The sequence below is a fragment of the Vicugna pacos genome, chromosome 14 (genome assembly GCF_048564905.1).
Source record: "Vicugna pacos chromosome 14, VicPac4, whole genome shotgun sequence".
Taxonomy (NCBI): domain Eukaryota; kingdom Metazoa; phylum Chordata; class Mammalia; order Artiodactyla; family Camelidae; genus Vicugna; species Vicugna pacos.
In genome coordinates this window covers 21,106,748-21,133,712 of record NC_133000.1, presented here as the reverse complement: position 1 = coordinate 21,133,712, position 26,965 = coordinate 21,106,748, and the positions used below count along the sequence as shown (strand labels likewise).

Sequence of the window (26,965 nt, the reverse complement as noted above, 5' to 3'; positions counted from 1 at the left end):
TATATTACCCTAGAGATTACTCAGAAATTACAAAGAGAAAAATATACTTTCACAATGGAGATATTGCTGCGGTCACTACCTTAATTAAATGCTTAAACTAAGCCTCACTAAAAGTGGTACAATCTGATATTCTGTGACTTCTGATAAGATGCAACATGACTGTAACTGTATCTGAAAACTACCCTTTGCTCCAAATGTGTAACCCGGATAGAATGGAACATTTAAATATGACTTTCAATGCAATACAGGGGATAAAGGAACAAGTTAAAATGCACTATGAGGAAACAATCAGAAGAATCCAGAACCTGGAACATTCTATAAGACAAATGGTTTAGAACCTTCAAAAAGTCAGTTATCATTTGAAAAAAAGAAAAAAGGTTGGGAGACTGTTCCAGACTTAAAGAGATATAACAACTAACTGCAATGAGTGAAACCTGACAGGGTCCTGGTTAAAAAAAAAAAAAAAAGCCGTAAAAATATTTTTTGATCACTAAGGAAAGTATAAAATGGACTAGATATTACTTAATTGTGATACTGTGACTTATAATAAGAAACACATATTTGATCTTTGTCCAGTTCTCAGCACAGAGCTCCTAAAACCCTTGGAATTTCCTAAGTGATAAGAGCGATAAAGGTGTCTTTTGTTATTCATAACAAGCCCCTCTCAACTACACTGGAGTTTATGTTAACGAGGTGATATTTGGAAAGTCCCTAGATAACCACTGGATGGGGGCTGGTTGCCAGGGGAACTAACCACCTGACCAGAGGGTTGGAACTTTCAGCTCCACCCCACTCCTTCAACTCCACCGCTTCAGTGGAGGTTGAAGGAATCCTCAATGCCCAGTGGTTTAATCAAACGTGTCTACATATGGAAATCTCCATAAAAATCCCCAAAGCACAGGGTTCGGAGAGCTTCCAGGTTGGTGAACACATGGAGGTGCTGGAGAGGTGGCGAGCCTGGAGAGGGTATGGAAGCTCTGCTCCTCTTTCCACATACTTTGTCCCATGAGTTTCTCCCACCTGGCTGTTCCTGAGTTGTATCTTTTGTAATAAACTAGTGATTTAGTAAATGAACTGTTTCCCTGAGCTATGTGAACCACTTTAGTAAATTACTGAACCTACGGAGGGGGTCATGGGAACCTCCAGTGCACTTCCCATGACATGGCAATGGAATGCCAGATAGTCAGAAACACAGGAGACAACCTGCCCTTGTGACTGGTCTCAGCAGTGGGAGGGGAGGCAGTCTTGCAGGACTGAGTCTAGCCTGTGAGATCTGACGCTATCTCCAGGTAGATGGTGTCAGAATTGAGTTGAACTGCAATACAATCACGTGGTGTCCGCAGAGAATTGGGGGAAAAGAACTCCACACATCTGGAGTGCAGGGAAGTATTCTGTGAGTAGAGAGAACACACAGGAGTTTTTCCTAGACAATAAAATCCCGGTCGATTTTCATAAACAACAGTACAGAGTTTTATGTCAGAGGTTACCTCATCTGGCTGTGGGAGGACAATGACGGACATCGTTCCCGTGTGAATACGTTGCATCCTTGACGACAGGCCCACCTCAGGGATTCGCTGAACTCGGTGAATCCCACCTTCGTACTTCAAATGCTTATAGACACTGTCACCGGAAATTCGGGCAGCTGCATGATGTAGCCCGCCTACGAAAAAATATTCCAGGAATATTCATGAATTCTTCTTTCAAAGGGATCAGGACTGTAAGTGCCCTTATTCTAAGCCCTGAATGTGAGCACAGAGCCTGAGATGAGAACATAAAGTAGGTACAAGACTGTATCTTCCCAATGTAAATGCATGAATATATAAAAGGAAATATACTGATCTGTTATTTATGGTTATCTCTGGGGAACAGAATGACAGCATGTTTATTTTACTTTTAATATATATATTTTTTTGTTTCTAAGCTTTATATAGTAAAAAAATTTCACTTTTATAAAAATAGTATTAGGAAAAAAAGAATCCTGGGGTGTTTCTGCATTGAACTATGCTATGTAATCTTAGGCTAGTTTGGTGCCTTATATAAAACAGTGCTCAATAACACAGTAATTTGATAATGATGAGTAACTCTATAGGTCAAGTTTTCAAGAATCTATTGAAATTTAGATCTTGCTTATCTGTGGAGTGGGAAGATAAGCACAAACTAATCTTGATGCCCAGGCTAGCTTCTTATTGGACATGTTTTTAAAAAATCTTTTTATTATAAAATAATATACAGGGGAGAGGTTAGTGGCTCAGCAGTAGAGCACATGCTAGCATGCATGAGGTCCTGGGTTCAATCCCCAGTACCTCCATTTAAAAAATAATAATAATAAAAAAGAAAATTAAAAAAAATAATATACAGACATAGAAAACCACATTAATAAGATGTATAGTTCAAGATCAAGAAAAAGAACTTTGTCAGTCACCCTGAAGGCCCTCCCATCTGCTCCTTCCTAGTTACAATCCCCTCTCTTTCTCATGAGTAACCATTATCCTTTTATTCCCTTCTTCATTATAATTTCACTAACTAATGTGCTGCCCTAGGTACTACAGTTTAATCTGGTCCATTTAAAAAAATTGATATGTCTTTCAAACCTCTCAGTCTGTAAGTTCATCATCCATCACGTTTGTTTCCTTCAATTATCTGTTGAGAAACCAGGACTGTTGACCCATAGAAATTTCCCACGGTCTGGTCTCCCTGATTGCATACTCTTGGTGCCATTCAACTTGTTCCTCTGCCCTCCGTACTGGCTGCCATTGGGCAGCTCGATCCAGAAACTGGATCGCCAGCTTGAGCTCCTTGGCAAGACTACAGAAGACACATAATGTCTGGTGGGCTCTCTTTTTTATGGTGTCGACCGTCTTTTGTTTGTTTTTTGCAGGGAGAGGTAATTAGGCTTACTTAGTTATTTTTTCTGGAGGTGCTGGGGATCGAACCCAGGACCTCATGCATGCTAGGCATGCACTCTACCACTGAGCTATACCATTCCCGCTTTGACAGTCTTTGATGCTTAATGCACTACAGGAGTTGTAACTCGGTGATGGTCTAACTGTATAATTTCTTTCTCACTTATCAGTGTATCTAAGAGAAAGGTTTCCCAACTCTTGTTTAGGCTGCTCTGCACACCTGGTTCAGAATCTCTCTTCCTGTTATTAAATTCATCTCCTTTCATTATTGAAAGTTGAATTCAAAATACACATCGCAGAGATGACATTTCCAACTATTCTCTCATAATGCTGCTGCTTCTGATTATATTCTTGTCTCTCTCCTCTCCTGCTTCCGCAATGTTATACTGGCCTCACCCTTTTTCCTGCTTATCTGACTCTTCTTTCTCTTTTGCCAATGAGTCTATCTTTCTAAATGTGGCCATTCTCCAAGGTTTAGTGTCCTGAATGTTCCCTCTCTACGAACTCTCCCTCACTTATTCTCCGAATCAGACATTATCTCTGTGCGAACAGCTATCAAGTAACTCTCAATTCTATTCTCTTGCCAAAGCTCTGGTTACATAACTTCAGCATTTACTGGCTATTTCTCAAGGGATGCTCACTCTAATAACACACATAATAATTCAAAAGCCACTAGCATTATTCTTCCCCAATGGACTCTGCCTTCCAATTTCTATTCCATCTGATGGCATGAATGACTATCGCAATCTTCCCAGCTAGAAAGACTAGATCCCTGGGGCTCATCTCCCTGGGGCTCATAGACAGATGGGATGCAGTGTGGTTCTGAATCAGACAGCCTTAAATTTAACTCCAGGCTTGCCATTACTTACTGTGTGATCTTGGATTAGCTACTTACTCTCTGAGCCTAGATCTTCATCTGTAAAATGGGATTGATAATATCCATCTCGCAGGGTTGTGAGGATCTAATACCCTACACTGCACACAGGACACAGTGGGAAAGGAATAGCTCCTCTTGTCAGTTGCCAAATCTTGCTCATTTTTCCTTTGAAGGTCTCTCACCTGTCTCCCAACTCCCAATTCTAACTCTTAGTCATACCTGGATTACTCCAACAGCCTCTCTGCAGTCGGCCTTGAATCTAGCCTCTTCAATCAACCCTTCACACTGTTGTCAAAATAATCCTCTTAAAATATAAATCCTCTTAAAAAATATGTTTATCAAATCATATTTTTATTAACAAATCTCCAATGGCTCCCTAACAATCAAGGCCTGTTCAGCTTTCACAGCCGTTCAACATCTACTCATTCAAACCTATTTCCTTTCACTTCTTATCACAAATACGCTCTGGGTTCACTGGCTTCCTCATTTCTACACACACAGCAAGGTCTTTCCCACCACCAGGCTGTTGTTCAGGTTACCCCTTCCCTCTTCTCTCACTGGTATTCCCTTTCCTGACCACTGGCTGTATTTCAAATCTGTACCGAGCACAGACTTCCTTATGCTCTATACTGGTTTCCATTTCCCTTGATTGTTTAACTTGCATTAATCCTCTTTCCCCACTTTGACAGTCTATGCATTACAATTCATGACCCCTGTGTCTACTGCAGTGTATCTTTATGTAACCAAGGAGACAAAAACTTCAAAATAGAGTAAAAGAATGGAACCAAAAAGAGAATTACTATCAGGTGTTCTGATTTAACACACTCGAGCATGTAAAAGTTTAAAGGCTTGTGTTGTTTGTAGCTGTTTATGTTGTATAAGTTTTTATCAGTCCAATTAGAGCGGGAGCTTCTTGAAAATAAAGACATGTGACTAACCTTTTCTGTATTCCCATAAACATTTAACACACCATTAATACTTTAGAGTAAAAACCTTAATACATCTTGGCTTTGAACAACAGAGCAATGATTTTCCAGGCAAGGCACATATCCATCCTCCACAGGGAAAGTTCTCCAACTCAGATACTCCTTCTAGGAGATGCTCCCCTCCCTCCCACTCTCTCCTCCCAGTTAAGAATTCTACTATAGTAAGCCACTGGGACTGATAAGCCTACGTCACAGTATTTAGTAGATACAAATCAAATGTTTTAAAAAATGGGACAATGTGGTTCTAATCAAGATTAGAGGAAAAATAATTTTCAGCATCCTCTATGGACAAAACCCTCAGACACGCCTACCATAATCAGCTGGTGTATAATTCAGAAGTTCAAATGTCCAGTGTTTGTAGCTTGAATAATTCTGGTACATATCAAATATTTCCCGGGTAAACTGTTGGCAGATATCACCTAAGAGAAAAATACAAAAATATTCAATCAGCACAAATTTCTAAGAGTGTCATCCTTCAGTACAAGCCCCTTAGGAGCTGGGGACTATATCCAAAGTGAAAAACATTTAACAAATATTTAAAGTTACAGTGTCAAATCAAGGTAATGTTTAAGTATTTTTAAACAAACATCATTTACAAAAAATTATTTTATTGACCTCCAGTAGTTCTTCCAGATGTCACCTCTAAAATAACATCATTTTTGTCACATTTCTCCTTTGGCACTAGACTCTGGAAAAGCTGGAAAAGGGGGGAAAAAAACAGTATTAGTGTCCATGGTATACTGTTATTACTTGAACTTAGATAAAAGACCCCCAAATATTAAAAAAAATACCAGTAATTAACAAAATCACATAGCATCCCAAAGAGGTCTAGTCCTAAAATGCTTTAATAAGTAGACCTAATTAGGCCTAAAAAAAGTAAGCAATTCACGTTTACAATGAATTCACTTGTTGGGGGATACGTTCTACAATGTTATCAGATTATCTTAATTTTCTAAAATGCAGACATTTAGATCAAAGTCCAGTGTTTTATTCAATTTTCTTTGGGTTTTGCTTCTTATTAGTCCTGAACAGTAGCTTCTTTCATCCAATGAAAGAAGTAAGCTTTGGTTGTCTTCATTTGGAGAAAATGAGGATTTTTTACATATGATCATACATTCTCTCCTGTAGATGACAGGGCACCAGGCCCATGCCCTGTCTTCTTAGTGGAGCTGCTGTTTAGAGACTATATTGAGGGGTGTGGGAGGGTATAGCTCAGTGGTAGACCCCGTGCTTGGCATACATGAGGTCCTGAGTTCAATCCCCAGTACCTCCATTAAATAAACAAACAAACCTAATTACTTCCCCTCTGCAAATAAATAAATAAAGAGTATATTGAGGACTCCCAAGATAAGGCTTGAATAGTTTCTCAGTGTGACAAGAAAAAAAAAGAGCATTCTAATAAAGAAAGTAACCAACTTTCCTCTTAGGAAAAAAAGGGAAGCAACTTTATCTTCATCATTACTAAAAGGTCTTTCAAATCAAACTGAAAGTACCAACGTGTCACGACTCTCCCTACTGACAATTTCTGAAATAGTCCACCTCTGCTAGAAATGCTACAGCCTGCGGGAGAGACTGTTAGACCAAGGGTCAGACATCTTACATACGCTTTTGACTAGCTGTCTAAATTGGTGAAGAAAATATCTGATACCTCCACCTCATCCTCCTCAGCCTCTCAAAAAGCTCCTCTTTTTGAATGCAAAGCCCCTCTGGATTCTGAGTAGGAAAGACTGAAAGTAGGAAGATGGTAGATATGACAAAGGGGAACATGGTACATAGCACTGTATTTTCATTATCTTTTAGGCAAATCATCCTTTGAGCTATAAAGACTTGTATTAATCCAGTCTCTATACTCTTGGATTCATTCCATTCTATCCAGAATGCAAATTTTCAACCCTTAACCCAATCACCATGAACCACTCTCTAAGACTTAACAGCTCCCCGCCAACCCTTTCCCCATGTTGAACTAGATTTCCTCACTAGCATGTATTCCCTCGCCTGGTAAGTTAATAGATTCAGCTTTGGAATATTTTCACATGGGGGTGTGGGCGGTGTTTTCTTCTTCGACATCACAATCTCTTCAATATCATTCTGTACTAAATTATAGCACTAAACTCAACATTATCAATTATCACAGGAGAATAAATAAACTGATGTTTGGAGAGCACTCCAAGCAGTTAGTCTAGTGAGAACAGTATTCCTTCATATCAACACTACTGAGATCAGTTTACCTCTTAAAACATACCTCACTGTATAACACGTTGATTTTCTGAGCAATGGTTTGCCTCTCTTCTAATGCAAGTTCTTTTAACTGCTTTTCATCTTGCTTATTTAAACCTACAAAACCATCAACAGAAATAATGGTAAACATGTTTAAATACTTACAGAGAAACTCTTAAATAGCTGCCTAATTTCTACCTACTAGGTTTTATTTCAGTTTAAAGGCAAGGGATTATACAAAACAACAGAATAGTTAGAGAACATCAGTGAACAAGTATTTGCTAAGTATGTCTCAAAAACTCATCGTGAAAAGAAGTACGACCTTGCCCCAAAGAGCTTGTGATTTGAATGTCTATAAGTAATCACAGAAATCAGTGATTAATCAAACAGGTTTTAAAAGGGACTAACTAATTAAATACAAACCCAAATAAGCTACATTTTAAAGTGGAGTGACCATTTTTTGTCTAAAGGTGGCAGCCATTACTCAGCACACTGTGAGTAGACCAGCATGGCTAGAACCTCCATTTTTTTTCAAGAGAAGTTGGAAACAAGAACTCTTAACATTTTGAAATCTTTTGAAATGTTCATACCTAGTAAACATTTTCTAAAAACACCATGTGGGTCAAAACAAACCGCACATCTTTGTAAACTCTGCTTTATGGAAACAATGGTACTTTTCATATCATTTGAAAGCAAGAAGTTAAATCATGGAACTCGAACCAAGCTATCAATGAGAGAGTGGCCAAGCATGGTAGATCCCAAAACCTTTGACTCCACTGCTTTAGCTGCCTAGAGACTCCATTGGTCAGTGGTGATACCTGCTAAATGAGGTAGACATTTTTGACGCTTAATAATAAAGGAGAAAATAGAAATGAAGAGTAATTCTAAAGGAGAGAAGGCTCTTCAACATTCTTCTCCAGTCATGGAAGTCATCGGGGTCCAGTGGGATTCTATGACTCATTCCTGCTTTCAACATGTAACACTTACTTTGTGCTAAATACTCTGCTAGTTGCTGGGGACAGAAGGATGGACAAAACATGGTTCAGGTCTCAAGTGCTCAGTCTGGTGGGAAAGACAGACAGACACACACACACGATTACAGTATGTGGTGAGGGCAGTGCCACGAAGGCACAAAGAGTGGTCTAAGCCAGACTTCAACCTTTAAGAAAGGTTCCTAAACAAGGTGCCATCTGAACTACATTCTAATTACGGATCATCTGTTGCAGAATTGTAACGACCTACTGGCCTCACCTTGTGCATATAAGCCTCAAATGGGAACCAGGCTGACATCACTCAATATAGATATCTGCTGGGTCAAAGGTATTGGAAAAACCTTGATTTGCCATCATACAAAATTATTTTTGTGGCCTCTTATTATTTCCTGAACTGTAAAATCCAACCTAATTTAATTTCATTGTATCAACAGATTCAAGTGTCTATTATATCCTATGTTTGGTGCCACAGGAGATAAAAATGAGTAAGAGACAGGCCCTGTACTTAATGAACAGACAACTCAGGGGAAGGGGCTGAAGTTAAGACAGTTATATAACGGATCAGAATATGAAACAGAGAAAAGTAATCAGACTTGTTTTACAGAGGGGAGTGAAGCCAAGCCAAAATATGATATCCAAGCCATACTTTGTAAGCAGACTGACCTTTAAGAAGGTGAAACTGATGGGTTAACATGATTAAAGACACAGATGTGGGATGGCCTGAGTATATTCAGGGAATGGCAAGTTGCCTATTTGGGTTGAAAGGTAGAATATACAAAGGGAATTAATATACTACACAGAGAGAAGGGGGCTTGCTCTGCAGAGACTCTAAAATGCCAAACCAAGTAATCTATATTTATAGGCAATGGGAGCTAGGGGAAGTTTTGAGCAGGGGAGTAATATAATTAAAGTCGTACTTGGACTAGGAAAGCCTGGAAGTGAGATCACAAGTTAGGAGTTTATTGTAATCATCTATGACTGAGATAAAATGAAGATGTCAACTAGTGGAAAGAACAGAAGGACTTCAGAACACTGTGCAGTGGCTAAGAGCAGGGGCTGTGGAATCTCACTGACTGGGTTCAAATCCTTGCTCCTCTAATGATTGGCTAAGCAGCTTTTGGCATTTTAATCTCTTAGTTTCTTCAGCTATACAATGAGGATATTAATAATCATGCCTACCTCACAAGTTTATTGTGAAGATTCAAATGAGATATTTGTAAAATACGTAGTGCCTGGTGCATACTAAGACTTAGTAAATACAGCCATTATCATTATTATATGGAACAACAGAATTGTAGCTAAAGCTTTAGAAACAATCTAATCCAACCTACTAATATTACACATGATACAACCATACCTGAAAGAGGTTATGTCAATTTAATTGAGAAAGCATTTAGTAAGCTCCTATTACGTGCAAGCAACTTTCCCAAAACTAATTAACTCCAAATTTGAGTGGCATTATGCAGGAGAGAAAAAATAATCCTCATTAATGTGGGTGAAAGCCTCATGGGGCCACTAACAGAAGGCGGGAAAAGGTAAGGCTTTGGACATCCAGGACTTTACAGGCGTAACTGTGACTGGCCTCTACGCTGCTTAACATCTGTAAGGCCAATAGCAGAATCTGGAGAAACGCTGAACCCCGAGTTAGTCCACTATACTTTGTTCTCAATTTCTGTATATCTTAGAGATTTTTCATAAAAGAAAAAAATCTGTTAAGGCAATTATGCAAAATTAACTCAAATACATCAAAGATCTAAATGTAAAGGCTAAAAATATAACTCCTGGAAGGAAAAACAGATGTTAACATTTGTGGCCTATAGATTATACAATAGTTTCTTAGACATGACACCAAAACACAAGTAACAAGAGAAAAAAAGATACATTTAACTTCATCAAAATTAACAACTGTGGTGCTTCAAAGGACAACCCACAGAATGGGAGAACATTTTGGCAAATCATACATCTGATAAGGAACTTGTATCTATAATATAAAGAACTCTTATAACTAATAAAAAGACAGCTCATTAAAAAAAAAGAACAAAATAAAATGAAAAGACAGCTCAACTGAAAAATGGGCAAAGGATCTAAACAATCATTTATCCAAAGATGATATAAAACGGCCAATGGGCAGGTGAAAAGACATTCAGGGAAATGCAAATCAAAACCACCTCATACCCACTAGGATTGCTAAAATCAAAAGGGCAGATAATAAGAGTTGGTGAGGATGTGGAAAAACTCGAACCCTCATATGCTGGTGATAGAATGTAAAATGATACAGACACTTTAGAAAACCAGTCTGCAGTTCCACAAAAGGTTAAACATAGAGTTACCATACAACTCAGCAATCTATGTCCACACAAAAACTTGTACACAAATGTTCAAAACAGCATTGTTCATAATAACCAAATAAGTGGAAACAATATCTAACAACTGATGGATGGATAAATAAAATGTGGCATATCTATGCAATGGGACATAATTCAGCAATAAAAAGAGATGAAGTACAGAAACATGCTATGACATAGGTGAACTTTAAAAATATTACGCTAAGTGAAAGAAGTCAGTCACAAAGGGTATATATGATTCCACCTATGTAAAATGCCTGAAATAAGTAACGCTACAGAGACAGAAGGTAGATTGGTGGTTGTCTAGGGCTGGTAGGAATGAGGGGATTGGGATGAGATGGCTAAAGCAGGGTTTCTTTTTGGGGTGAAGAAATAATATCCAGACCATATTAGACTTTTGATGGGGTACGAACTGTATTTTTGTGTCCTCGGTCTGCAGCACTTAGGAAAATACTTGATAAAGATCTATTCAGTGCTAATTAAAGCTTCTGAAAAGGTGCATACTCAAGTTTCCCAGACCTTCAGAGCTTCTTGGCAAGTACCATGAAGAGCTCAGTCTCTTAGTAGTTGCTCTTTAGTAGCTGAAATACTTCAAACACCCAGAGTTCTGTCCTTTTCAAGTGTGGGGCTTATAACTTGTAGGTTTGTTAAAAGACTGAGTTCAATAAAGCTTTAACTTAGAAAATCAATCCTGTACTTGTACACACACATATCTTTTACCTACTTTTACACATTGATTCTAATTCTTCAATGGCTTGTTCAGCCTCCTGGATTTCTTTGCAAATGGCCGCAAGTGGTGCCAGCTCAGCATGCCGTCGATTCAAGGACCTTCGGTCCCCTTCACTCACAGAGATACGCTGTAGACAATGATCAAGTGTTTGGTACTCCTTACTCAGGTCCTCCATGTATTTCTGTAGTGCTTTATGCTTCCAAAGCATCCTAGTATCTTGATGACAATATCTCCTGGACCAATTCTTATTTAACAGATGATGGACAGTGTGACTCCTGTTTCGTCTAAAAACCCACAGCCTTGTATCAAGATGTATCTGTGTAAACTGATGAGAATGGGGAGGGACGTGGCACTGGCGGTGACCATTAAGAGATGGATGTCTAAAAAGCCAAACATACAGGTGACGATTCATCTCAGCATCTGAAACGAAAGAAACATAATCTGAAAAAAATCAACTCCAAGGATATAAAAGCTGGAGGAGCCTCAAGAAATCTTGCTCAGCTCACTGTCTCAGCCAGCTCCAAATAGTTCAAAATTCAATAACCCACAAAAAGAAAACAATTCTCCAAACCTCTAAGTATATTAAAATAAACAAAGATAGCATTTTTCCCACCCACTCAGCATATATAATTAACTAGGGCAAATGAGTAGGAGTGTAATTGATAAATATGTCAATAGACTAGGTTAAATTAGTTATTTTCTAGAAAGCATCCAGAAACTAGAATTGAATGTGCGAACAGGCACCTGTAAAGTAAGAAATAATCACGTAAAATTTAGGTGGCTCATATATTAATAGATTTCTAGAATTTGAAGGAAATATTAACTATTTTCTTGTCTAATTCTTTAACATTAGGCATCGGGATGTCCAAGGAAGTCGACTAACTTAATCATGATTATTCATTGGGCCGGATAGACTAGAGTTTTTCACTCCCAATTATGCAATCACTCTTCACAGGTGCATCCCTTTTAGCTGAGACTCTAAAGAAATAAAACTTTATTAATGACTAAGGAAGTATGAAGTCCAATGAAAAGGAAAAAATCATACTAAATGAAAAAAGTGGGAGTGAAAACAACATAATCTTAATTAGGTTTTCAAATTTTTCTACAGTATATGGAATACATAGGTTTATGAGGACGTAATCCCATCATAAGTTCCATTGGAAGACCCTTATTTTTAAAAAAGAAACACACCAAAATGTTAATAAGATGATCTCTAGTTGTGGGATTATGGAGACTTTTGCTTACTTTCCTTTTTTTCCCCTACTTTTTCATTTTCCAAGTTTTCTATGCATACAGCACATATTACTTTTACAATCAGGAAAAAGATTACTTAAAAAATTACAAGTTAGGTGAAATTGGCTGTGTACAATAATTATCTGTTCTCCTTCCCTCTAACAGAGATAATCAAAAGATATAACTCACATACACAATGGCTTTATTGAGTAAGAAAGGGAAAAGGGAAAGCGTTCTAAGAAAAATACTTTGCCCCTAAAATCCTGAGGTTCAAAGTTGAAATAAGGGTCAGAATTGATCAGAATCAACCTTTATTGTCTCCAGTGTTCCTACTATGGTAGGTGCATTCATTTATTAGCTCATGTGGTCATTATAAGCCTGCTAACTTGGATATCATTATCTCGTAGGAAATAAAATATTCAAAATGGACTCTTCAAATATTCAAAGTTTGCAGGGTTCTACTAATGAAATTTAACATACTGAATCACATTCGGAAGGGGACTGCAGAAGAGTGCACCAATGCCCAGTAGCCACAAATGTTACAAACCTCCAGCAGGAGTTTCCGTGTGTCTTTCACATCTAGTCTCAAACCCATCACAAGAGGTGTGTCCATTTGAAAAAGGTCAGAACAACAGCAACAACAAATTGGCTAAAAGATTTTTGTTAGAACACTTAACTAAATTTCCATTTTAGGGACAGTTAGTAGAATGAGTAACTCTCAAGGTCACGAACCTCAACGTTAAAAAAAAGAAGAGCCGAAGACATTTACTCTCTAGGGTTATCTATACCTGAGGACAGCAAGTCTTCCCCATCACACAGCACGGTAACGGGATTACTTTGATACTCTAGGAACAGCTCTCAGCGTCGGCAAGTCAGAAGTGGCACTGACCCCGCACCAGAGCAGCACGTGTAAGCCTCACTGTGTAAGTCGGCATAAGGAGCGATCCCATAGCGAGGCACCATGGGGGAAAAGAGCTGGAGAAAGAAAAAAGACTTTTAAAAGATCAGAAGAGAGAAATGAATTGTGAGTACCTTAAAGAAAAAAAAAGAAGAAACGAAGAAGAACAAGAAGAAAAAAAGGACGTTAGGTTTCCTTACTGAGGTCGGAACCCTCTGTGATCCACTACATTTCAGCCCGACAACCACCGGACCACTTTCACTTCCAGGTTCACTCCTTCCGGGTTGATACTTGATCCCGCCTTCTTCGTCTGGACTCTTCTCCGGAGTTGAGTCCTTGAGTGTGCGTAACAAAAAAAGAAAAATGACAACGCGAGAAAAGTGCCCACAAGACGCAGTGTACTTACCCAGAGTCCGAGCCCAGGGTGTGGTTGCGACGCGGGCCGGAGAGTTGCGGGGGTGGCGGTGCCCGAGTGTAGAATGAACCACAACTCCCAGGAACGCCCACCAAGGAATCCTGGGAGTTGTAGTTTATTTCGGACAGGCGCCCCGCCCCCAAGCCCCTAAGCCTAAAGGTGGAGCTTTGGTTTTCACAGTTTCAGGCAAGCCCAGAAGGGAGAATCTCTACAATTCTGATTAAGACATCAAGATACAGGAGAATTTCCTTACGTAAGGAGACACTAGAGCAGGGATTCCTGATTTTTTTTTATGTAAGGATCGCTTTTCATCATTCAAGAATTAAGAGGGTTTTGTGTTTTGCATGTTAATAGCTATACTTTCAGCTGCCACCGCCTGAGAAAGTACCTTATGATTAATTGGGACTATAAATTCGTGTTTTTAAAAATCATAATGGGGATTCGAAAGATGGGTTACTAGATATATCCACAGGTTAGTGATTTTGTAGCTGTTGAATGCATATACACAATTTTGGGGTTCAACTTAGATATATAAACCACTGTAAAGAATTAAAAAACCTAAATAATGTGGATACTAACTAATATATATATATAATAGATAAACAAGTTCATACTGTACAGCACAGGGAACTACATTCAATATCTTGTAGTAACTTACGGTGAAAAAGAATATGAAAATGAATATATGTATGTTCATGTATGACTGAATCACTATGCTATACACCAGAAATTGACACAACATTGTAAACTGACTATACTTCAATTATATATATATATATACACATATACATATACAAAAAAACCCCTAAATAATAAAAAAAATTCCAGGAAAATGCAAACATATTGCCTTACTTTGAGTATTCCAGTGGGATATAGCCCTTGGCGATCACATTTACAGGTCATTTGACCTTTAAGACTTTCTTCCTGGGGGCGGGAGGTGGGAAGGGACAGACTGGGAATTCAAAATGTAGAATAGATAAACAAGGTTATACTGTATAGCATGGAGAAATATATACAAAATCTCGTGGCAGCTCACAGTGAAAAAAAAGTGACAATGAATATATGTATGCTCATGTATAACTGAAAAATTGTAATCTACACTGGAATTTGATACAATATTGTAAAATGACTACTACTCAATTAAAAAAAATGTTTAAAAAAAGAGTTTCTTCCTGAAAAGCAAAGGCAAAGAGAATTCCATTTTCCTGACTTCACAGGATATTTTCTTAGGTAATGATCACATATATTAAAAGGAGAATTGGCCATAAATGTAAATATCTAACCATTACCTATTTCAAGGTATCTACTGCTGCCTACAACATATTCTAAATGGTTTAAGCATATTAATTTAATCCTTACAACAACCCTAAATTACACATTTTGCAGAAGAGAAAACTAAGGCACAGTTTTAAGTAACTTGTCCAAGAAAAGAACTAGTAAGTGATATAGTTGAGATTCAATCAAGGAAATCTGTCTTAATGATCTATGGCTCCTAAGCTCTGTTACCGCCTTCCTCCTCCAGAGAAAAGGAAAGAAAACATTGTCATTCATTCAGTAAACACTGAGCACCAGTTATATACTACTCATTGTTCTAGACATGAGAATTTAGCAATGAATAGAAAAAGCAAAACTCTTTGTCCTCATGGAGCTTATGTTCTGGTAGAGAACAAATTCCAAAGAACCCATGTAAGTCATTCTCCTAAGTTATCCAACAAAATCTTTTAATTCTTTAATTTGATATGTCCATGCAGATCTATAAATTAAGTAGTATGTATAAAGCTTTCTTCTTAAAAAATAAGCCTTAGTGCTATGGACTAAATTGTATCTCTCCCAAATTCAGTACACTGAAGCTAACTTCTACTGGGACCCTACTTGAGATAGGGCCTTTAAGGTGATTAAGGTTAAATGAGGTCTTGAAGTTGGAACCCTAATCTAATAGGATTAGTGCCCTTCTAAGAAGAGACCAGAGAGCTTGTGAGATCTCTTTCAGCACCCCGTCTCACCCTATAAGCACAAAGAGGTCATGTGTGTACACAGCAAGACGGAAGCCACCTATAAGCCAAGAGAAGAGGCCTCAGAATGAAATCTACCTTGCCATAACCTTGATCTTAGATTTTCCAACCTCCAAAACTGTGAGAAATAAATCTCTGTGGTTTAAGCCACTCATCGTGATCTTTTTGTTATTAGTTATGGCAGCCCAAGCAGACAATGGTATTTACATATATAAAACTTTATTGAGATATACACTAAACTTTATACACTTTATGAATGTTATTTCTCAATTAAAAAAAAAATCCCTGAAGCCATTCATGCTTGGTACTAAAAATATTACTTCCTCCTTCATTTTCTAAGAAAGTAATATGGTTATAATTATATTATATGTACACAAAGATGTTCACAATATATTATTAAGTGAAGAGGATGTTAAAAAAACCTCAGCAAACTATTCCATCTAAAAAACATGCGATGCACATATATTTAAAAGTCCAGTGGAATTATAGGTAATGTTTATTTTCCTTTTTATAGTATTATGAATTTCCTGAAGTTGCACGGTGGGTATTGTAAACAAGAAAGCTATAAAAGAAAAAAAAAGACATTCTTTCATGTTTGATTGAAAAGCCTTATGGAAGTTATTATTATTGAATCATTCTATGGTTAAATAACTTCTGTTTCCAAAAAGTCTGCGATATTACAGGATAAAAGTTTCCAGATACAGTAATAAAAGAGGTGGATTCAGTGTGAGGGGGGTGGAAATAGAATTTTGATTAAATTAGAAACAAGAGCTACCATGTCTGAAATCTTCCTTGCAATAAAGTCAACTATGAATAGTTTCTTTGTTGGATGAATTGGTAATGGGCACTGGGAATTTGGTATCTCTTTGTCAGAAACTAAATGACCTGTGTACCCCTCCTCCAACTTGGAGCATGCTAAAACAACAAAATACATGGGGCTATTTTTCAGCTCCATTTAGAGCAAAATCAGCCCCAAACCCAAAGGGGTAGGGAATGAGGATTTTCACTTGGCTTCTTCTCAGTGACCTCCAAATTGTTTTAAAGGTTCTGAGGACACTCTTGTGTCTGGAGTACTAACAGAAGGTTGATTTGTGTTCTGCAGGGATTTCGTATCAATAAAATGGCCACTCAGGGCTTTCCTTGAGAGAAGAACCTGAATGGAGCTAGACCAGAGTGGGTGTAGAGACTGTGGCAGGTTAAGTTGTAACCTTTGGTCCCATCTGGCAAATTTTCAGTGGCACTGAAAGCAACACAAAATCCCAGCACACAAGCCATATAACACACTATGTACACACACTGTGTTTTGCAGCACACTATGAAGATGCACCTGGCTTTCTGGTTCCCTGGAGTTTAGGCTCTTAATCACATCTTGAGACACCTCACAATATGAAGACTGGCAATGGCTCTGGATTTCATTTTTTAATTTTTCTAATGGAGGTGCTGGGGATTGAACGCAGGACCCCCGTACATGCTAGGCATGTGCTCTACCACTGAGCTACACCCATCCTCCTGGTTTGGGATTTTAATTAGATATATTTTGCTACAGAAAAAGTGAAATTAGGAATTGTTTAGCAAATAATACACAATTCAAGCTCTCACTAAGGCAGGAAAGAAATAAAAAAACAAAGATTATTCTATTTGTATTCTTATAAACAATTTTTCCTGAGAGAAGCAGAACACAAACAATGAAAAGGCAGCATTTCTTATTTTCATATATTCATACTGGTTCCCAAGTTTTTCATAGTTTGAAAAAAATAGAGCTAAGAAACACGCCACCTGCTGGCGTTATTGAAACTAGATCACAAATAATTTTCAGTCAAACGATGTTTAATAAGTAAGACTTGAAATGTCAGCTTACACTGTATTCCTTTTACTCTAAAAACCTTTAAAAGAAAAAAGAAAAAAAAACCAAAGGGTAGATCCTGGAAACTCCTTTTTCCTCCCCTAAACTTGTATTAGCCTAGGTTGAAGTCAACTTTGTTAACAAGCTTGTTTAGTGTTGTCTCCTACAACTTCTTGGTAATTTCATCTCTTCCATTTTTCATCCTCAATTTCAGGCTAAATATTTTTCTTTCAGGCTAAACATTATTACACTTCAGTTTTGAATTATACATTTCAAATCTTCATTTCAATACATTTAATTTGTTCAGCTTTTTCTACTAACAGTAGTCTTCATATGTCTTTATAAGCATTACTTTCCAACTTCGATCCAAATCCTCCACTGTAATCTATACTCTGTGCATGTGTGTCTAGATGTGTCTTTTTATTTCTCCCTGTTTATTAAGAAATGTTTCTAACATGTTAAAAAATTGAGAATAGTAAAATGATCCCCTGTGCACCCATCACGAATTCTCAACATTATCAGCTTAGAGTTTCACTTGTCTTCCTTCCTCCCTCTTTCACCCTCAGTGGATTAATTTGAAGCAAATACAAAACACCATAACTTTTCATCTGTAAATAATCTTGTATGTAGCTCCAGAAGATAAAGACTTTCAAAACATAGTCACCCCTAAAAATTAAAAAATAACTTCTTAATATTATCAAATATTTAGTCAGTGTTCAAATTTCCCTGTGTCAGATTTTTTTCTTTTTTCTTTGGCAGTTTGTTCATATCAAGATTCAAGTAAGGTCTGGACACTGCAATTTGTTGCTATGTAATATATTTGGTTTGTTTTAATCTATATGTTCCTCCTTCTTTTTTGTTTTTTTACTTGCAATGTATTTGCTGAAACCAGAATTTTGGCCTTGAAGAGTTTCCCACAGTCCAGATTTTTCTACACTTGTGTTGTGGTGTTATCATCTTCCTTTGTTTCTTGTATTTCCTATAAACTGGTCTAGAAGCTTGACCAGACTCAGATTTACTGTTTTTTGTTTGTTTTTTTTTTTTGGCAAAACTACTTCATAGGTGGGTTAGATACTTACAAAGGAATATGCAAAATATTTAGATGTGTCTTTTAAAAATACTAGAAGCTCTTGATTGCATAGATCCCATTATTTCATTAGAGTTGCAAAATAGTGCTATTTTATCATTCTGACTTCATTTTTTAGCTGGAACCTCTACAAAGAGAAACCTCTCCTCATCAACTATTTGGTGACCTTGCTTTGAAATTTTTAAAAGAAAAAATGAAAACTTTGCCAAAGTGGAAAAGCAAGCAAATTCATTCTAAGTGAAGTAAGCCAGAAAGAGAAAGAAAAATACCATATCATATCACCTATATGTGGAATCTTAAAAAAAAAAAACCCAAATGAACTTATTTGCAAAACAGAAACAGACTCACAGACATAGAAAACAAACTTATGGTAACAAGGGGAAAATAAGATGGGAAGGGATAAATTGGGAGTTAGATTTGCAGATACAAACTATTGTATATAAAATAGAAAAGTTTCTTTTGTATAGCACAAGGAACTATATTCAATATCTTGTAGTAACCTATAATGAAAAAGAATATGAAAACGAATATAGGTATGACTGAAACATTATGCTGTACACCAGAAATTGACACAACATTGTAAACTGACTATACCCCAATTAAAAAAATATATATATATATATATAAAAAGAAAAAAGAAAAAAGCTTGGTTTCTGAACAATTTCCAGGATTTCCAAATTCTATTTCAATCTTATCTTTTTAGTAATACAGCAATTCTCTGCAATTCTCAAATACCCAAAGCTCTGAAAAAGCTTATTTTCAATTCAAAAATCAAAAATCTCTGAAAACTAAGGGGGAAGGATATAGCTCAGTGGTGGAGCACGTGCTTAGCATGCACGAGGTCCTGGGTTCAATCCCCAGTACCTCCATTAAAAAACAAACAAATAAATAAATAAATTTAATTATCTACCTACCCCCCCCCCAAATCTCTGGAAACAGAAGGATTTTTTTTTTTTGTAACTCATTTAATGGGCAAACCTGCCCTAACAAGCTTGGCAGGTAAGCCAACTGAGTCTGAAGTGAGGCCATTTATATTTGTATTTATTTCACTTGGAATGAATATTCATATATTTTACTGAAGAAATATTTATGTGTTGGATTACAGAGAGCTACCCCAGATTCTGCTGAGAGTGCTATGTAACGTAAATGTGTATTTACCATTATAAATCCAAAATAACCTGAAGTTTGAAAACATTTGGTCCAAGCATTTCAGGTAAACATTCACCAAGTACTTGTTCTTTACCAGGTAGTGTTCTAAATGTTTCACATTTAACTAACCCACTCAGTCCTCTTAACAACCCTATGAATTGCAGAGGCACAGCATAGCTAGACGACTTGCTCAAGATTGTGCCCAAGGGATAGTCTAATGGCCAAAGGTATTTGAACCAAGAAGGCTGGGCTGCACTATGACCTTGATTCTGCCTCCTGTACTTTCTCTCTCAGTAACTGGCATATCATTCTCCCAACTCTCCATGATCTGACTCCAATCTCCAGACTCTTTCTTTTGTTGTGACATCCTCCAAGAATCTCATGTTGCAGCTCAACCAGATAACTCCTTATTTCCCCCAAAACATACTTTCAAAATTGTCTTTTTTGTTCATATTGCCAAAGGATATTTTTTAAAGGTAAGATTATGACTTTTGTACAAGTAGGAAATGTACAACTGTCAACTGTCAAATGTACAACAAAATTTTTAATTAATTAACCGTTCATTAATGAGGGATGTTATAATTTGTTAAACAAAAATCCCAAGAGAAAACATAAATACACCATAAAGAATGCTGAAACCAATTTATTTAAAAGAAGAAAAACTGCAGAGAACTATATTCAGTATCTTATAGTAACCTATAAAGAAAAAGAATATGAAAATGAATATATGTATGTATACATATGACTGAACTGATGCTGTACCCCAGAAATTTACACAACATTGTAAACTGACTATACTTCAATAAAAAAAATAATAAAAATAAAATTTTAAAAAGATGAAAAATTGGTCAATATATATACAAGACAATAATCATTTGCATCTGTTATACAAATTTGCATTTCTAGGGACAAGAATCATTTGCATTGTTAGCAGTTGTCTACAATCTTAAAGTGTTGTAAAATAGCTCAAAAGCAATGAAAAACAGTTAACTTAGCAGGAATTTCTATAATCTTTTTTGCCATCATTTCAATATCTCACAATTTTTCTTGACAATACTGATTCCTCTGCCTGGAGTGCAATTCATTGAAATTATCTTTGTCAAACCAGTACTTATTGAATACCTACTATGTGCCAAGCACTCTGCATCTTTTATAGACCAGTTCATCCTCCTCAGCACAGTTCTTCCTTTAAACTCCCATATAATCTCAATCACATCTCTTATAATATTGCTGAATCTTTCCTTGTATTATACCAATTTATTATTCACACTTCGTTTTACAGTTCTGGGGTGCAAGATACAAGTTCCAAATTTGAAATCTCTTTGGCAAAAGATGATAAATTACTTTCCTTGAGGAGGTGAAAACAATTGCCATTCAATTTAACAAATACGTTTTTGATGCTATGCTGCCCATAAGGTACTATGCTATGTCCTACTGGAAGATGATTAATGCAACAAAGATTTTTTATTTTTTGAGAACCAACCGTAAAACACAGGGAATACACAGTGTCCCAGGATTCAGACATCAGTAGTTTTTTAAGCTCCTTAGGTTATACAAAAGTGCAGCCCAGGTTGAGAACCACTGTCTTCAAACAACTGACAATTTATAAAACATAAAACAGAGTAAGACAAAGGCATAAAAAAAGGACAAAGTGCTATGTAAATTAACAGAAGAGATCAGATCTACTGGATCAGATCTACTGAACAGGGTTGGAAAGATCTTATGAAAGATAATGCCTTTGAGATGAAGGACTGGAAAAGATAAAAATTAGGCTGATAGGAGAACAAGCTCATAAAACTATCAGGTTTAGCAAAAGTATGGAGTTCAGAAAATACTGGACCTGCTGTACCCACTGTTTCCACTGCTCGAGGAGAGAAAAATCTGAGAAGAGACTGAGTTCTATACAGTCAGGGGCCATTGAAAGTTTTGATACACTAAGTGACCCATTTAAAAATTCGGATAGAAAAGACAAATCTAGAACAACACGCAAAATGAAATGGAGAGGTCCGAGGAGGGTATAGCTCAGTGGTAGAATGCATGCTTGCCATGCACGAGGTTCTGGGTTCAATCTCCAGCACCTCCATTAAAAAAAGAAAGGAAGAAAGAAGTGGAGAGGAGAGAGCCTGAAAGTAGAGTTAAGAGGTGATTAGTCTCTGCAATATTTAATTTTAAGGTAGAGTTGGAATAGAAAGCAGGGGAGAAAAGGGAGAAATGTGATGGATCTAGAATCTAAAGGACTAGGCAACTTGGATGTGGGAAATAATAAAGAGGAGTCAAAGTTGATCAGAAAATTGTAACTATAAGAGTGGTGTCATTAAGAAAAATAGAGGAGTCAGGACTTGGACTGGTTTGATGGGAAGATGTTATATTTTATTTTTACTATTCAAGTAGAAAATGCTAATAAGACACCTAGATGGAGATATTTAACAAAGAAGTGGACATGCAGGTGAAGAGACCAAAGAGGGCTTGAAACTGGAGACAGATTTGTAATCTGCTGTTACTAATGGAGGCTATGGAAGCAGGAGATTTCACTCCATTTTGCTGATGAGTAGCAGGTGCTCAATGAACATGTTTCATTGCTGTTGTTGAAGAAGAAAAGCTGAACTGTCTGGACAATCAACATTTAGAAGGAAGAGGAGATGATGGAGGACCCAGAGAAGGACTAAGAGGAGGGACAAGAAGAAATCCAAGATTCTGCTGGGTCTTGGTGACCTAAGGCAGAAAAAGTCAAGGACAGGGTGGCCCACTGTGTGAAATAAAGAGGTTAAGGAAACTGTGGACTGAAAACAATCTTTGGATTTGGCCACAGATATTTTTGTTAGTTACAGTGTGACGGACAGTCTTGTAACAAAGTACAGAACAAATGAATTGGGTGATATTTCAGAGACCATTTTCAAAAAGGGCAGAAGCCAAATCTTAAAGAGGATTAGATTAGGACTGCCACTTTCCTAGAAGAAACCCCATTTTCTCTTTCAGAGTGACCTTTAAAAAAAATAAATCAGATCACGTTACTTTCCTGCTTAAAATGCTTCAATGGATTCCCATTGAATTTAGAAGACTAAACCAAACCACACTGCCTGAGATGGCAAGCCCTGGACAAACTGGCCCTACGGTTTCGACTGAACTATGCACAACTTCCCTCTCCCCGTGACCCTCTGCGCACCTCCTTGACCCTGTAGTTCTTACCTGACCATGCCCATCATGTTACTGTATTAGGGCGTGTCCCCTACTCTGAAATGTGCTGTCCCAGCTTCTTACCTGGATGGTTCCCTTCTCATCCTTTCCATCTCTGTTCACAGCATCATCTCTCCAGAGGCCGTTCTAGATCATTCCTGAGCACCTGGTTTAAAGTATGTAGTTCTCAGTGGGGAGGGTATAGCTCAAGTGGTAGAAACAGTAAAGTATATAGTTCAGTCGTCAACTCCCATTGCCCTCACTTGACCTTGTTTTATTTCCTCCCCAGGACTTACCACAGTCTGGAAGGAATTTCTTGTTTCTTTCTGTGTTTGTCTGCCTCTTCCCAGAGAATATAAACACCAGGAGAGAAAAAATGCAAATAGTGGGGAGGAATAACCAATGAGTAAAAGTTTAGGAAAAGCCAAAGGAGGTGGAATCCAGCACTCCCAGGGAGGAATGAAGTGCCCTTGCTTCTGAAACAAGAGCACAGAAGGGAGAAGAGAGAGGAACGTTTCGCAATCTGATGAGTTCTTTTCTATCAGCCTTTAATTACGTGGTTCAGTTGGTGGTGACAATAGCAGCAAATGACTTGATTTTACCCTGTCAGCTGGCTTTGTAAGATATGCTATGTATGTGAGGTGGGGAACATCCTTTTCCAGATTCTTTTCTCCCTGGCTCTACTAGGCTTTGCGGGAGAACCAATGGCGCATATCCTGTATGTAAAAAGTGCTTCGGGACTGTTCAGGTCTTTACAGGTGCCGCTACCATGATTTTACTGAGTGCAGGATTCCAAAGGAGGTGCACCCTGCCTGAAGCACCAGGAGAGAACATCTGGGTGGTGGCCACCCGGGGCTTCAGCATTCTTCCCGAGGGACAGCGAAGTTCAGATTTACAATGCGTTTGTTTTTTCCTATGGGCTTAGAAATGACTAAGCACTACATTCACATAACCCCGCTGTGAAAGATTACAATAATGTTATTATAACCCCATTTTCTGTTGAAAGGTGGAAATAAGATTTGCTCAAGACTAAACAGGAATTCAGTAATAAAAGTATAGCCACAGCTAATCCCGGCTCTCTGACTGTGCTTGTATGGTGTCTTTTAGACACTCCAAGGTTCAGGCTGACAATTACCAGCAGCTACTGACATTCCTTTCAATTCCCCCTACCTATCCCCTCACCCCCATCCTAGTGTAGACAACCGAGGTATTCCTGCATCATTTATTACTGTGTGTGAAAGACAGATGAGGGAAATATTAAATACCAGTATTTATAACTACCCACTTCTCAGTGTCTGCGATCGCAGATTTCCTTTGCCTTCCTGGGAGATGCTGGGGAGACTGTGCCGGGGGGATATTTAGCTGTGGGTGGGAAGCTGCAGACTGCAAATGAAGAACCAGAAGCACCTGACCGATTTAGGGGCGGGAGAGAGCCACGGTGAAGATCTAGCAGCCACCAGAGAGAGTGGGGACAGGTAATGATCTGTCATAAGTTAGGCTCGACTATGCCTACGGGAAACTTTCGTAAAAGATAAACATAACTTGTCTCATTTACATTTGGTACTATGCTAGGTTCCCCTCTTCTATTTTTTTTTCAATTTGTCATTTTGAAATTGGTCTAGAGGTGAGGCTGAGTGGCTTGAGCTGGTTGAGGTACGTTCCAGAAAAGTCCAGGTCCTCCAGCTTGGGGAGAATCAATGGATAACCTGACTGCAGCACTGGAACTTCAGCTCTTCCCAAGCATGTAGATAAATTGGGAGCCAAAGAATTTTCAGGAATCCATAATGCCACGGTGAACAGTGGGTAGGACTATGGGAGTGGTTGGGTCTGAGGATGCTGTGAGCCAATTCCTCTGCCCTTCCCTGCTAGGTGTCAAGGAGACTAAGACCTCAGGTGCCACTCAGCCGAGTTTCCCACGTAGCCTTCCTTGTCTACTTCCTAAAGGTTTGGGGAGCCTAGTTTCTGTCCAGAACACATAAGCGCTTCTGGACCTTCCCTTTTTTTTGGTGGGGGTAGGGGGTTGGTAATTAAATTTATTTATTTAATGGTACTGGGGATGAACCCAGGACCTTGTGCATGCTAAGGAGGCATTCTACCACTGAACTATACCTCCCCTCCCCCCGACCTCCCCATCTCCTTTAATAACAGTTCCTTCCCTATTTAAAAGACTCTGAGATACTTTCTCCCATCACCAATCAACTCAGGCTATAGGGAAGAAAAAAATAAAGTGAGCCCAACCTGGCTCTGACTACAGCCCATTAAATGCAACTATACACCAATTACCCTGTAGTCTCACAAATATGCATAAATGAAGATCCACATGTTATCAATAAGTTTATGTACCTAATATTTACATATTCCTTAATACTAAACTTACACGGTATGTACAGCTATTCTTGTCAACTGTATTTGTCTTCCTAGGCTCACATATTTCTATCAATATGCTGCTTTTTATATACGGCAGAGAGTGCCCCAGAGTTGGAAGAGCCTGGGTTTGAATCCTGTTTCTATCATCAAATGGCTTTTATAAAGTGGAGCAGTTTAAGGAGAAAGAGTAGGTAGGCTGAGAGAATCAGCAGCCCCATAAAACCACCATAATTCTCAATTACAGTGTTAGGTGTTCTAAACTGCTGAGAATACTTTTTTTCTGACACTTCAAACGTGCTTTCATATTGCCCAGTTTCAAGTCCTGCCCAAGTCCGGTGAATACGTCTTTGGTCTGCCATGAAAAGAAAACGCTTCTCTCGAAATCTAAGTCGAAGGGGTAAAGTAGGAAAACAAGTTCGTTCTACATCAAGAAATGTACTTTTGAGTCGAGCACTGTTCAAATTCCTGAGCGGAGAGAAATCAAGAAAGTCAGAGTCTGATGTAACTAACAGTATCTTGGACCACAAGCCCAACAAGCAGAGCCCAATACAAGGCAGCGACTTACGAGGGGGTACGGTGCACGAGACCCACCCGGGGCCGAGGTGCTGGTGACAGAAGCGGTCGCCCGTCACCCGCCCCCGCGCTCCTCGCGGCCGGGCGCCCCGCGCATGCGCAAGCCGCTTCGGTCGAGGGGGCGGGCCCTGGCTGCCATCTTGCCACGCGCGGGAGCCACCGCCGCTGGCCCCAAAGCCAGGCTGCAGCTCCGGGGATCCTGCCCAGACAGCTTTCTTTTTCCATGACAACCCTGCCCGCCAGCCCTGCCCAGGCTGCCCAGCCCCAGCCCCAGGCCAATGAACTGATCCGTCGCCCGCAGCCCAACTCTTAGCTGCAGCTCGTCCCAGTGCCCATCCCACGGAACGGTGCGCGCGGGCGCCCAGCCTCCCCGCCAGCCGCGATGCCGAACGTGCAGCTGCCACCCAAGGAGAGCAACCTCTTCAAGCGCGTCTTGGTGAGTGGCCGGCGGCCGCGCCGCAGACCTCCTGCAGCCCCGGGCCTGGCGCGGCGAGCCGTCCGGCGGCGACGGCGCCTGCGCGGCGGGGCTCGGCCGCGCCGGGTTCTTTGTTTATGTGCGAGCCGGCACGACCCGACCGCCGCCTCCGCCCGGCCGCCACCCGGCTCTCCTCCTTCCGTGGCCGTCCCTTCCAGAGACTTCCCGCCGCAGTCACCCCGGGCGAGGGCGCGCCAGCCACGGCCGGCCTCGCCTCCTCCCCCAGTGCGCCCCAGCCTCCCTGCGTCCAGGTGTTGGTTCACGGCTTTGTGTTGAATCAGCTGCGCCTTGACACCTGCGAAAGCGGGAGCGATCCTGGGGTGGGTGGGGTACGATTTATACCCGTTACGGGGAAACGAAACCCTCACAGGCCAAGCCTCCGTTTGGGAGAGTGTGCCCCTTTCTGGTGTGCCGTTCTGACCCTCTTTGTGACTCGAGCTAAGTTACACAGTCGAACACAGCTCAGGTTGCTTCTAACTGGCGCAGGCCTTGCCGTGACTAAGTGATTAAAGCCGCGCGGACGGGCTGGCGTTGCACTTGAGCGGAGCATTTGCTTCGTTTCCGAGCGGAAACCTGAGTAATGACCCCGTAATGACCACGGCCGGCCGAGAGGGGAGTTTGCTGTAGGTTGTGTGTCAGCGTCCTGGTGTCTTCACGGTTTTCCAGGTTCCATTCTTGCAGGCAGGAGA

The 26,965-nt window shown here is 39.3% G+C and overlaps 2 protein-coding genes across 12 annotated transcripts in view; one reads left to right on the top strand and one right to left on the bottom strand.

Moving 5' to 3' along the window:
* Positions 1–25,857, bottom strand: part of MTRF1 (mitochondrial translation release factor 1) — a 40,885-nt gene extending 15,028 nt beyond the window's left edge. For 2 of the 5 annotated variants that reach the window (XR_012080036.1, XM_072976327.1), the window contains exons 1-6: positions 13,588–13,661; positions 11,045–11,470; positions 7,009–7,100; positions 5,382–5,463; positions 5,078–5,185; positions 1,488–1,660 (exon numbers count right to left, since the gene is read on the bottom strand). Coding sequence is in view for 4 of the 5 variants with exons in the window: in XM_072976327.1 (XP_072832428.1) it covers positions 1,488–1,660; positions 5,078–5,185; positions 5,382–5,463; positions 7,009–7,100; positions 11,045–11,462 (873 nt within the window). In the remaining variant the exon portion in view is untranslated. Of the gene's footprint in view, positions 1–1,487; positions 1,661–5,077; positions 5,186–5,381; positions 5,464–7,008; positions 7,101–11,044; positions 11,471–12,830; positions 13,027–13,071; positions 13,259–13,381; positions 13,517–13,587; positions 13,662–22,945; positions 23,028–25,793 lie in introns of those variants that run through there. The other 3 variants (XM_072976328.1, XM_072976329.1, XM_072976330.1) reach the window with 3 other exon arrangements.
* Positions 25,858–25,932: 75 nt separating this feature from the next.
* NAA16 (N-alpha-acetyltransferase 16, NatA auxiliary subunit) overlaps positions 25,933–26,965 on the top strand; it is a 57,664-nt gene continuing 56,631 nt past the window's right edge. For all 7 annotated transcript variants that reach the window (XR_012080034.1, XR_012080035.1, XM_072976322.1 and 4 more), the window contains exon 1: positions 25,933–26,237. Coding sequence is in view for 5 of the 7 variants with exons in the window: in XM_072976322.1 (XP_072832423.1) it covers positions 26,184–26,237 (54 nt within the window). In the remaining 2 variants the exon portion in view is untranslated. The remainder of the gene's footprint in view (positions 26,238–26,965) is intronic.